Below are 13,416 nucleotides of genomic sequence, written 5' to 3'. Positions count from 1 at the left end.
CCACCAAGATGCAACAATCTAGGTCTTCCCATACACAATACCCACATCCGCCACAAACGCAACAGTCATGTCTATCCATGGCTGGGAATCAACACACATAGCCTGAAGTAAAGTCCACCTACAAGCAAGAAGGTGTGTACCCAAACATCCAACAAAGCTGCCCCTCCCAATCTCTTTGGGGTGGTAATATGCTTCCATGAAACCCAAGTCAACCCTCGATTATTGCCTTTCTTTTTCCACAACATGAATCAAAGCGGCTAGGTGAGAGCTGTCAAAGCCTTTCGAGACCAAGGAAGTCAGGGCAAGAAATAAGAAAGCATAGCTAGCAGAATGACCTGTGCCACTTTCAGCCGGGTGTGAAACGGCCATGCCTGAGACTTCCAGTACACAAACTTATCCCCAATACGGCCTCAGATCCATTCTAAAAGTTGTTTGTTGGTGACATCCACCCTGATCAGATAGCCCAAGTGACGTAGAATGGTCCCACGCAGCAGCACATGACCCTGCCAGCCAAGCTCCTGTAAATCTCTCTCTGTGCAACTAAAAAGGGTTGACTTCTGGGTATTTATATACTACCCAGAAGCTTTTGCAAACAAAGACCAAGCTGCCATTGCTCTCTCAACATTGGCTTTGTTGGCTTTAAGAAACATAAATGAATCATCAGCCAGTGAAATCTCTCTCTCTCTCTCTCTCTCTCTCTCTCTCTCTCTCTCTCTCTCTCTCGGGCTCAGACAGCTCCAGAGGGGGGGCGACAGACACAGATTACTACATTTTTTCAGAGATCCATACCCCTCCCAGCCCCTACACGGCAGGGAATTACTCTCCAGAGAGCAGAGACACTTAGAGCCCGCAGGAGACAAAGGACACCTGGCTTTCGGACACCACGCCTATACCAGAGAGAGATGACAGAGATCAGAGCTCAGTTTCACAGAGAGGGTGCGGAGCGACTGGCTCGCTTCAGAGCACACCCAGGCATGTTCTTCAGGGAGCTGTGGACACCCCCTTCACTGATGTATACCATTTTATACCCCCAGTATGGTACAGGATGGAGCTAGCTAGGTTGCATATCATGATTGTATACTCCATGCATATAGATTTGCATTCTCCTAGTAATAGAGCTCCATCCCCTGCACACCCAGATTCAGCTTTTTTATTCAGTACTTTTTCATTTTGTTGGGATGACAGAGGATACCCCATACAGGTACTCCGATTTGTCTCATAGGCCGAGTTCGGTCTTTTGGAAGACGTTAATAAAATCTTTCTTTCTTTCTTTCTTTCTTTCTCACACACACACATACACACACACAACCACCACGCCATTTTGTATCACATAACCAACAAAAAGCTTAGTGGTTAAGTGTCTAGTAAGAAACATGCAGGTGATGGGTTCAAATCCTAGTTTTGAAGAGCTTCACATGTTACCCTAAGGTCTAGTAGGGGGTCTTGGACCGTCATCCTAAAGTCTAAATTAAATGGTCCATGCCAAGCTTGATTGATTGATAGAAGATTAAAAAAACTCAGCATGCTCGGAAGCTCTCACTGCTGTACAAACTGATACTTGATACAAACAAAAAGAGGTGGTTTAAAAAGTTTTCAAGGCTCTATATATTACAAACTCACTGTGTATTCAAGGTTTGTGAAAGGGCGCTCCACTTCACGAAGAACATATGGTCGGCCATTGATGTAAACAACCTGCAAAATCAGTAAAGCAAAAAGAGTTGAATCATATAGGTTCCATCCATATAGTTAGCTAAATGAACTGAGAGACTCTAATATGAATCTGTTTAGAAACTTGCAATCTTACAGGTTCTTCCCGAAGATTGTGCCAAAGGACATGTTGCTTAGACCCATGCTTGCCTGCTCCTACTAAGTCGAGCACCCTTCTGATGCCATCAATTGTTGGGATTGCTACTCCATAAACAGGCAAAGAGCCAACCTGTGTCAAACAAAGGGGTGTGTAAATCACTATTGTGTGTGTCAAACATGCTTTTACTGAAAACAGTTCACCTCGGATGTAAAAAGATTGTAAAAACAAGGTGTGGTGGGTTGTATGATAATGAAAAGTAGATGGGATTGAATATAGTTATCACATAAGACAGCTGCTTTTGTTCTTTGGATCTGCATTGGTTGAACAGCCAGGTAGACCATTGGAGATTGATTAAAAGATTAAAAACCAAAAAGTAACCACGTCCTCTGGTGTAGTCACTCATCAATAAGCCAAAAATTTCAGTATGACACTAGAACAGAACTGACACAAAATATGAAGCGGACGCCATAAAAGTTTTACCACGAACTGAAGCCCTAAAAGGACCATTGCCTAAAGTCTCTTAGAGAAGCCATGGTATTGCTATAGTTATATGTCTTGTGTTTATGAGATCCTTTGAGAGCAGTCACATGAGGTGAAGAACCTAGAGGGATACCAATGGATTCCATGTGGCTCTACCAATGGATTCCATGTGGCTCTAATGAGATTGGGTACTTTTGATATGGCGAGAAATGCCAAGGAGGAGGTTTCGTACACCTCTGTAGGTGTATCTGGTGTCGCCAGCCGTCACATACACTCTAAGTTTACTAATTCACATGGATGTCAAGAAACTGTAACCTCATGATGGTGCCCGGAACAGGTCCCTAGACAAGAGAATGGATATGTGACGCCTTGTCAGCACGGGCAACATTCATGGCTAGTCCCTCTAGCTTGGGGGAAAATACAAGCATAAGAGCAAAGTCTACACAAGGGCTTCCTATTGTGTTTGTACACACTTATTAAAGTCAGAGGACTAAGTTACTAGGTGGGCCCCCCGTGTTTTAACGAGTTTCACACTCTGTTTTGGCGCTAGGACCTTTTTACAAGCTTTCATCTTTTTTGGGCTAGACATCAGCATGTGGGCACCCCTTTTATGGCTCGTGGACTTCTGCATGAGCACATGACAAGTGGTCTAGCATGGCCTACCTCTTAAGAGCCTTGTTGCTTTGTTAGAGACTGTGGAAAAGAGTTCAGCAACTTTAAAGACGCACATCATACATAAAGTGGATAAAACCTCTGAAGTATGAAATGCTCCATGTCATGAACATTTCAAACAGTATGGAGGGATGAGAAACAAGTTTTAAAAGCCAAGGCTTCACTGTTGTTTAATACCCAAAAAGTGTAGGAGCTTAAGTTCAAAGCAGGCCATGTGGCAACTTAAAAGAAGCACATCATAGATAAAGTGGATAAAACCTCTGACGTATGAAATGCTCCATGTCATGAACATTTCTAACAGAATGAAGGGATGAGAAACAAGTTTTAAAAGCCAAGGCTTCACTGTTGTTCAATACTCAAAAGGTGTAGGAGCTTAAGTTCAAAGCAGGCCATGTGGACACTTCCAGCTCTAGGCGGCCCATAAAAGCCAATGTGCACCTAACAGGTCAAGGCAACAGACCATCATTTTCATACATGCAATGTGTGAGTCCGGCACTCACCATGTAACATTTGTGCTAGAAATCATATTTCTAGCTTTGTATTGATAGCTCTAGAGGAAGGCCTTGCATTTCCTACCACATTGTATTTACTTTGGATACATTGCACCCCTTTTGTAATGAGAACCTTGAAAAGACCAAGTCTATGATTTTCCACACAAGTTAGGAGCTGCAAAAAGACATTTTTGCACTTGACAGACAGCCAGATTTTACATGCTTGCGTGTGGTATTCTCACGCCAAAAATTTCCAATGAAACCAGCAGTAGAGGCAGGAATGGCTAGAAGGTGTGCATCTATAGCATGACTCATTCATCAAACCAATACCCATGTATTGAGATCATTCTGGGCAATCAATCTCAGATCTCTTGATTGGAGCTAACCTAAAGGCTGTCATCATGCTCTCTTGTCAAACCCTCCATTCCACATCACATCAATCTCGCAAAGTTTGTAGCCCACCAGCAACACACATAGATGCCTTATTTCAGCTCATCACTTACATTAATAGAGTATAATACCTTGGGGAAACAAAAGAAGGCAGACAATGGCTTCCATGGCTGGTATTGTCTTCATCTATGCATTTACTATCACCATTATCTGGCCTTCCGATTAGACCAATGGCCAGTCAGGCCCACACTCGTCCAAAAGTCTAAAAATCCAGTAAATCATTGATAAATGCCTGTAAATTTCGTAAATCCTTCCGCATATTCACGACGGATAGGGCCTCGACCCGGATCATTACATGGGGCACCATTGCTTGGGCCACAAAGGCTGAGGTTGTCAGGGCTTATGAGGAGGAGCCCTTCAGGTTTCTGACCTCCACATTTTGGCAGTACCAGTCACAGCCCCATCTACTGACCAATGGAGACCAAGCTCATGTCAAAGATGGGAGATTTGCAATAGCATTGTAGCCTGGCACATATGGCGAGCTAGATGCAGCGAAGCCATCGAGGGTACCCACACTCCGCCTGCGGAGTCCATCAGAAGCATTTGGCTTGACATCATCCATACCCTCCGCGGTCAGTGGGGAAAGTTGCAAGGTGGCTCTGACCACATGCAGAAGCGGCGGGAAGCTTTTCTTGAGGCTCTTGTGGCCTAGCCCTTTTCTCACTGACAGAGGCGGTGATCCCATTTGGCATTACAGACCACCTGTGTGGTTGTCCCCCCCCCCCCCTCCCCCTGTATGAGATAGCCTTCTCCTCATAGAGTGCCCACCCAGAGGAGAAGTCCATCTTTCTCAAACTTTTGATCATTTGTTCCCTGCCCTATGTATGAGGCGACGTTGTATCTAGCCCTTCGTGGTTGTATTTAGCATCGTGGCTATTTTTCATTAACTAATCGTAAATCCTGGAAATGGTGGCATGCCGACTTTAGTCCGAGCGGTGGGTCTCCCTACCTTGCAAGTGCTCATTCCCTCCCCGAAGAACCTTTCATAGCACCTTTTAATCTCGAGACTGGATGGCTCGCAGTTCATAGAGAGGATTGAGTTTTCTAGCCCCCTCGAGTAGTGTGTTGTCTGCTTGTACAGGGCTACCTCAACTTTCAAGTGGTCTTGCACCGGGCACCAAACCAACCCGCACCCCCCCCCCCTCTCCTTTCTCTCAAAGTATGAGCAACAAAGACAACAGAAAGTAGCCGAGTGTGGAGTGGAAGAGACCAATAAGGTTTTTTTTTTTTTTTACAAAAGGTATCTTTGTACTTTCATTTTGAATTCAAAGCAATTACTCTAGAAGTGTGGGGTTACAAAATCCTTTGAGATACTTTCCCATCTCTTATGGAATCCTAGAATTACTTGATAGAGTCGATCATGGACACAACTTGTCCACCCATTGTGCGTATTCACAATGGGCGGACGAGTTATTATCAAAGACCGTGTTGGCATTATCATCTCCAGATTGGGCATATATGTGCATATTTCATGATGTATCTGGCCAGATTTATGAGGCCACGCATTCATCTTATTTTAGATATTTTTCTGCTATTTTTGTCTATTTTTTAGACATTATTCTAGTATTTTTTGCATAGTCGGCCAGCCCACTGTTTTTATGCTGGCCGACCAGCTCTTGTCCAACCTATAAATAGGTGGCTTGGGTTAGCATCATTAGCACTTCATTATTCAGCCATTGTTGTTGGTTGTATGCACCTACAAGCAGCCCTCGTGCTCTACTTCAGCAGATAACAAGTTTTCTACTTCAGTTCTTTTGCACGTGTGTTTCTTTGCAAGATCTATTTGCTGTTTTTCTGATTTACAGCCATTCTTTCATGGTATCTCAGCCCAGTGTTGCAACGTTTTCTACATCTACTGCTATAGGCAAAGATCCACCGCATCTACATCTACAAAGGAGCTGCGTTTTCTGCTGTGGACCTGCGTTTTCCACAGAGGTGCAGCGTTTTCCACAAAGGTGCTGCGTTTTCAGATCTCAGCCCCGTATTTTGGTGCTACAACAGGGTTTTAACCCAGGGGAGTCATTTCTTACCTCTCCTTTTTGGTTTCCCACCCTCCCATCCCTTCTTCTCCTTCCTTTCTCTTGGCTACACTCAGCTTTCGAGGAGGAGTTCGTTGCGTTATCCTATCAGCTTTGTTGAAGAGGAGGATTTTGCTGCGTTATCGGAGATATGGCTTCTGGTCATAGTCATTCTTCTCACTCGCGGATTCTCTTTTCTTCTCCCCGATCCCAAGCCCCAAATTTACAGGGATCTTCTTCCCAGCTTCCTGTTTCTCTACCTTATTCCAAGATTCCTGCTTCTTTTCCTTCCATATTCCCCACCACCACCACTTCTCTTGTTTCTCCCCTCCCACAAACCCTCATCCCAACCCCTTCCCATGTGCCATCCTATTCACCCCCTCAAGTGAGTGATTCCATGAAGCTGACTGCTACCAACTACCATACTTGGTCGTTTTATGCGCAATTTCTTCTTGAAGGAGCAGGTGTAAGGCCCTCTGTCACCACTCCTCACTTGGTGGATCCCACGTTTCATGGAGTTCTGGATGCACGGGCCCGTCTCATCATCATCCATTGTATGACACCATCTATCCAGGCACAATTCATATCTTCCCGGAGTGATGCCAGTCAGATGTGGAATGAGATTCAGAGGAGGTTCGGGAGAGTATCTTCTGTGAAGATTGCTAAGTTGGAGGCGCATCTTGAGAAGATTACCATCAGTGGCTCAGATAATATCATTGATAAGATTGGGGAATTCACAAGGATCAAGAGGCAGCTTGAGGAGTATGGGAGCTCGATCAACAACCCGATCCATAAACTGCTTGGTAAGCTGCCATCATCCTTTGACTCTTTCAAAGATCACATCTACTTCCATGAGCCTCTACCCTCTTTTGAGGAAGTTGTGACTTACTTACATGACAAATGTTTATTGAGAGGCAAAGGGAAGACAGATTCTGCTTTTGTTGCCCAAAGTAAGGGCAAGTTCAAAGGAGGCAAAGGAGACAGCAACAACAAAAGCGAGAAGGGCAAAAGCAAGGGTTCTAAGGAATCCAAAGGTTCCAAAGAAGAGGAGTGTGCCTATTGTGGCAGGCCTGGCCATACGGAGGCTCGGTGTTTTGCAAAGCGTAATGATTCCAAAGCCGCCAAAGTCAAGTACAAAGCCAAGGACACCTCCAAAGATGCTGACAAAGATTCCAAGGACAAAGGCAAGGATAAGGTTCCAAAGGAGGGCAATGCCAAAGTGGCATACATGGTAGTTACAGATTCTCCTGTTTCTTCACAGGATTCCTTCCTTGTGGTCACAAAGATCACTTCTAATGCAGAGGTGAGTGCCACACATGAAGAAATTGAGTGGATTGGTGATAGCGGCGCTTCGGCACATATGACCAAACATTCTCACATTATGGAGGATTACAAGCCACTTTCTTCTTCTGTACGCATTGGAGATGACTCCTCCTTACCTGTCCATGGAGTTGGTAACATTTCTTTTGGTTCCTCTACTACTTTACATGATGTTTTACATGTGCCACGTATTTCGAAGAATTTGTTTTCAGTGAACATGGCTGCTCGGAAGGGACTTGGCATTTATTTCGATGATGAGGTGATTGAGGTGATTGATCGGAGGACTCTTACGGTTGTGGCTAATGGTGTTCATGATGAAGGCCTCTACAAGATCACCAACTTCTCTTCTCAGATTTCTTCCTCGGAATCTCATCTTCATCAGCTTTTCTCTCCCTCCCATGCCTTAGTTTCTATTGAAGATACTTCTTTGTGGCATTCACGTTTTGGTCATGTGCCTATTGCCGCTCTGCAAAAGCTTCATTCCAAGCAACTTGTTAGTGGACTTCTAGAGTTGAAAGCTCTCCCACACATTTGTTCCTCTTGCATGATGGGGAAACATCACAGGGAGTCCTTTCCAGAAGAGGCTACACATAGAGCTACTCGGAGACTTGAGTTGATCCATGCAGACTTGGCTGGCCCTATGGAGCTTGAGTCCCCTGGTGGGGCCCGTTATTATATGCTCTTGGTGGATGACTTCACACGGAAGGTATGGGTGTGTTTCTTGGCACGCAAATGTGATGCATTTGCCAATTTCAGGTCTTGGCTTCCAATGGTTGAGAACCAATCTCAAAGCAAAGTTTCATCACTGACAATGGTGGGGAGTTTGAACCTTTTGATGAGTTTCTTACTTCTAACGGCATTCAGCGGCAGATGACTGTTCCTTATACTCCTCAGCAAAATGGAGTAGTGGAGCGGAAGAACCGAACAGTGAAGGAGATGGCTCGATCCCTCTTGCATCATGCGAGTCTTCCTCCCTCTTTCTGGGGTGAAGCTGTGGCTACCTCAGTTTATCTCATCAATCGCTCTCTCACAAAGGCTGTTGATGGGAAGACCAGAGGAGGCGTTTTCTGGACATAAGCCCTCCGTCTCACACTTACGAGTTTTCGGTTGTGTTGCGTTTGTACATGTGCCAGGTCAAAAGAGGACTACACTTTCCCCGAAGTCGAAGAGGATGATCTTTACGGAATATAGTTCGAAGTCGAAAGGATACCGCTTTTGGGATCCTGCGTTGGAGGACATCATCATATCTCATGATGCTCGCTTTGATGAGACCCTCTTTGGAGTTGATTCCTCTTCACCCATGCAGTTTTCTGAGGATATTGATCCATTTCCGCCCGATATCGGTGAATTTTCTTTGCTCCCATCAGGCACTTCATCACCCTCTGTGCCTCCAGTGACTTCCGCAGCGATTCAGCCCACTGTTGCTACTGTTTCAGCCCCTGTTTCTGCTGTTTCCAGCCCCATACAGAGTGCTGGACCGTCTTCCGAAACTTCTCAGCCAGTCTGGACAGCCTCTACTTCATCTCCCACACACTCGGACGTCCCTTCTTCATCCCCGGCTGCCCCGGGTGCGTCCATTTCAGCTGCGGATACTTCCTCTTCCACATTTGTGAGGAAGGCTGGTCCACCCCGTTGGGTCCAGCAATTACTTCGAGATTCTAGCCTTTCTGACAGTCAATTGCATGACCAGGTCTCTACTTCTTCATCCGGTCTGAGGAGATCTTCTCGGATTCCCACTCCCACAGTGAATTATGCTCTTATGAGTACTTTGCAGACGATTGATGAGCCCGACCACAGTGGCGACAGGCTATGGAAGCCGAGATGTCCTCTATTGAGAGGAATCATACATGGGATTTAGTACCAAGGCCTTTACATCGACAAGTCATCGATGTCAAATGGATCTTCAAAGTCAAGTTTCATGCAGATGGTACTTTGGATAAGTACAAGGCCCGTCTATCTTGGAGACCTCTAAGCCATGCAGTTTCTATGGATTACCAATGGATTTTATTTTGATGAAGAATCTTTATGCTACCAAATAGGATTTCAAAGATGTTTTGGAACAGACTGCAAAATGAAGATTTGGTGACTTCTTCTGTCATTAAAAAGAGGTTTCTTATGATGCAAACCTGTTTATATGAGACAAAGGATTTTGAGGCCAAAAGTGACTACAACTCAAGTTTAGGAGAAGCTACTTCTATTGGCTTAGCAGAAAGGACATTAAGCTATACGTTCTAGAATGTTTGGTTTGCCAGAAGGTCAAGTTTGACCAACAAAAGCTAGCAAGATTATTGCACCCATTGAATGTTATATGGGAGAGTATTGCCATGGATTTTATCTTTGGATTGCCAAAGTCAGGAAATGATGGTGTATGGACCTTTTTCAGGTCACCAAGAAGATCAACCATGTATGCTATTGGTTGGACCTTTCAGATCATTGGAGGATACATAATGCCTTCCATGTCAGTTTATGGAAACCATACATATAGGATGTCATGTGCACAGTGTGCATCTACCGTGTGCTACACGCACACAAGACTAGCTTCGAGGTTTGGGAAAGCTTGGAGCTAGGCAGGCTGATTGGCGAGCTGAGTTAGGGATAGACTAACGGGCAGGCGCCCAAGTGTGGACGCCCGATGACCAGCCAAGAGCCTATAAAAGGGTGGCCAAGGTTAGTCATTAGTTCATAGAGTCTCGCGTGTCTTTGTGAGAGCTCTATGGTCAGGAGCCTGGATCTAGTGTAGACGTGCACCTGCTTTATGCAGCCGAGGCCGGCAACAGTCTCGAGGCCCGCGAGGGTAGCTTCGTGGCAGTATGGGACATCACGAGGTAGAGATTGGTCGGTACGTCCATCTAGTTAGCTCAGCTTGTGGCTCGGTGGGGACAGCCAAGACTTGTGGGCTTGCCCACAGCTGTCAAGGTTGGGAGGTGAGTCAGGCCTACACCCCCTTCACGTTTGTTTGGTTTGTTTGCAAGTTTCGAGTTTTGTATCAGGAGCGTTCTACGAGGTGATCCTATGGGGATTTGACAGTGGTATCAGAGCAAGCCTCGAGAACGAGCAAGTCGGTAGGTAGAGAAGAAGAGGTCAAAGAAAAGGTATGAGTTCGAGAAGATTGCTGTTTTTCAGTGTATATTGCTGTTTTTTCAAATTCAGCATGATTGTTTTTGCATCGTAGGAACCCGTGATGGGGATTTTGATCTTGTAAGGGTTGTTTGCTTTGCAAGAAGAAGGGTTGTATGTGTTTTTCAACTGTGTAAACAGTTTGAGGAAGAGAGAGAAGTAGTAAAAGCCTGTCGGCTGTATGTAAGAAAGAGAGAGAGAGAGAGAGAGAGAGAGAGAGAAGTAACACCTGTGTTTATGAGGCCTGTGTGATTGTATCGCTTGTAAGGTTGCAGCTTTTATGAGCAAAGAAGGCAAGCGGAGGACATGCGCATGTAGGCAGGCGGCCAAGTTTGTGCGCATGCGGCAGCTTCAGTCGCACCCTTGCAGTCGGACCTGTACACACAAGCTGATCGCAGGCGCGCACAGGCAGTTGGGCGTGTTTGTGCACGCAAGCGGATACACGTAGGCAGGCGGGTACCAGTCGTGCGCAGACATGTAAAGCATCGCTCCAAGCGGCGCACGTAAGCAGGCGGACGGGTGGCATGAAGATGGCGTAGGAAATAGTGAAAAGCAAGTTGCCGGATGGAGGTTTTTTTTAACTTTTGTTTTTTTTTTCCCCCTAACCCGCCACACTCTGCTTTCGGTGTTTCAACATACGCTCAAGGGTTTTAATAAACCCACAACTTAGAAAGGGGTTTAAAAACACCTATGCTTTGCTTTTATGGTGTTCTTTTTTTTTTTTTTAGAATATATATATATATATATATGTAAAAACACAAAAGCAAAAGCTAAGTAAGCTTTTGGGGAAGCCTATAAATTCTCCTCAAGGAGGCTTCTTGCCACACATCTCTCAAGCTCTCAAGCTCTCTAGCACTCTTCTTTGTGCAAGATCAAACTTTTCCAAGATGTCAACCCAAGAATCCGAGTTCGAGCCCATTCTCGAAAGTAAAGACCTGTCGGCTACGGAAGCCACCGATGGCAATCTTTTCGACGATTTTGTTTCAAAATCAGATTTCCAAGAGTTTAAAGTTACTCTCGAAGCTTTTTTCTCGGAACGTCAAGCACAAGTCGCCGCGCAGATGCAGGCTTTACAAAACTCCATCTCTTTGTTGACGCTACAAGGAAGACATTGACTACCCTTCAGAGGAATTACCCTGGCTTTTTAGTGAGCTCTTAGAGGAAGGGGAGTATGTCATGTGCACAGTGTGTATCTACCATGTGCTACACGCACACAAGACTAGCTTCGAGGTTTGGGGAAGCTTGGAGCTAGGCAGGCTGATTGGCGAGCTGAGTTAGGGATAGACTGACGGGCAGGCGCCCAAGTGTGGACACCCGATGATCGGCCAAAAGCCTATAAAAGGGTGGCCAAGGTTAGTCATTAGTTCATAGAGTCTCACGTGTCTTTGTGAGAGCTCTATGGTCAGGAGCCTGGATCTAGTGCAGACGTGCACCTACTTTATGCAGCCGAGGCCAGCAACAATCTCAAGGCCCGCGAGGGTAGCTTCGTGGCGGTATGGGACGTCACGAGAGGTAGAGATTGGTTGGTACATCCATCTAGTTAGCTCAGCTCGTGGTTCGGTGGGGACAGCCAAGACTTGTGGACTTGCCCACGGCTGTCAAGGTTGGGAGGTGAGTCAGGCCTGCACCCCCTTCACGTTTGTTTGGTTTGTTTACAGGTTTCGAGTCTTGTATCAGGAGCGTTCTACGAGGTGATCCTATGGGGATTTGACACAAGATTACCCTCAAAGGAGCCTGCATTGGAGGATCCACCAGGGGTGGAAGAGCCATAACAGATTGAGTTTCATTCTGTGAGAATTATTTGCTATGGATGCGAAATGGATACCAAAGGAGTACTTCAAGGACTATTCAAAGATACTTCGAGCTTACAAGGAACCAGTTGGTCCAGACATATATAAGACGTCTTGTGATCAAGACAGATTCAAGAGGGAGGGATTGTACCCCAAGCCCTCTTCATTGTACATATATTGGACTGGAATTGATCATTATTCTGCCTATACAATGGTTACTTGGGCATGCTCTAGTTTCGGTGGCAACGATGCCCGATAGTCCAAGGAGCAAGATTTGTATTTAGGTGGCAACAATGCCAAAACGAGATTTGTATATGGGAGGCAACAATGCCAGATGACCCACTGGATGGCAACAATGCCAGAAATCTTGGACTTCACAATCGGCCGGTCATTGCAACCAGATGGCCTAGATGACTGTATTGGATTTGTCATTGTGACCAGATGGCCTAGATGACTATATTGAATTTCATAGCCAGACGGTCAATGTGACCAGATGGCCTAGATGACTATTGATGAACTCTCGGGTTGTCCTAGTGACCAAATGGCCTTGAGCGATAGTTTGAGCAGTTTTCCTCGAGAGCAAGATAGCTCAGCACGGTTTCCGATGAAACCAGACAAGATAATCCACGAACAAGAGGATCATTACTTGTGCACTGCATACTGATGTATGTTTGAAATTCTTTGACTTTGTGTGCTGTTTTTAAGGTGTGGTCAATGCTTGGATTTTTGGCATGTGATAGTCCACTGGGCTCCAAACTACCTGCCCAGTACCTTGAATACCCGGTAGATGCGATTGATGCATACTTGTTTGTTGACTAGCTTCTATCTAGTTTTTGCACAAGGTAAGTATGCATTTATTTTATCCAACACATGTGACAAGCCATGAAGAAGTACCATCAAGAACAAAGCCATCGGTTGAAGAAGGCATTGAGATGTTGCCAGATGAGCAGATGACACCACAAATATGGGAAAAGACCATATGTCACCCGACAAGGCTAGTACTAGGAAATATTTGAAACATATGTATACACTTGAAACATATGGATGTACTTCGAACACATGGATATACTTCGAACATATGGATGTACTTGGAACACTTGTATTCCGCAGTTGAGGACAACTACGATATAAGAGGGAGGAAATGTAACTATTTGGCCCTCCGAGCTCTATTTCATATGATAGAACCCTTGCCTGGACACCAAACAGGTGGAAGAAGGCATGGGGACAGGGACCATTAGGTTTGCTCAAGAAAAAGTACCAGTCTTGGTCAA

General features: G+C 45.3%; 1 protein-coding gene across 1 annotated transcript in view; it reads right to left on the bottom strand.

Annotated features, from left to right (window-relative positions):
- The window catches only part of LOC147627770 (metal ion-binding protein), a 130,553-nt gene that overhangs the window by 114,487 nt on the left and 2,650 nt on the right, over positions 1–13,416 (bottom strand). Inside the window, exons 2-3 of the mRNA XM_086814735.1 lie at positions 1,805–1,936; positions 1,621–1,692 (exon numbers count right to left, since the gene is read on the bottom strand). Of these exons, the coding sequence (XP_086670861.1) occupies positions 1,621–1,692; positions 1,805–1,936 (204 nt within the window). The remainder of the gene's footprint in view (positions 1–1,620; positions 1,693–1,804; positions 1,937–13,416) is intronic.

The sequence above is a fragment of the Cibotium barometz genome, chromosome 20 (genome assembly GCF_041138505.1).
Source record: "Cibotium barometz isolate CiBa-2024 chromosome 20, ASM4113850v1, whole genome shotgun sequence".
In the NCBI taxonomy this organism is placed as follows: Eukaryota; Viridiplantae; Streptophyta; class Polypodiopsida; order Cyatheales; family Cibotiaceae; genus Cibotium; species Cibotium barometz.
The sequence above is the reverse complement of the archived record's forward strand: the minus strand, read 5'-3'. Positions and strand labels throughout refer to the sequence as shown.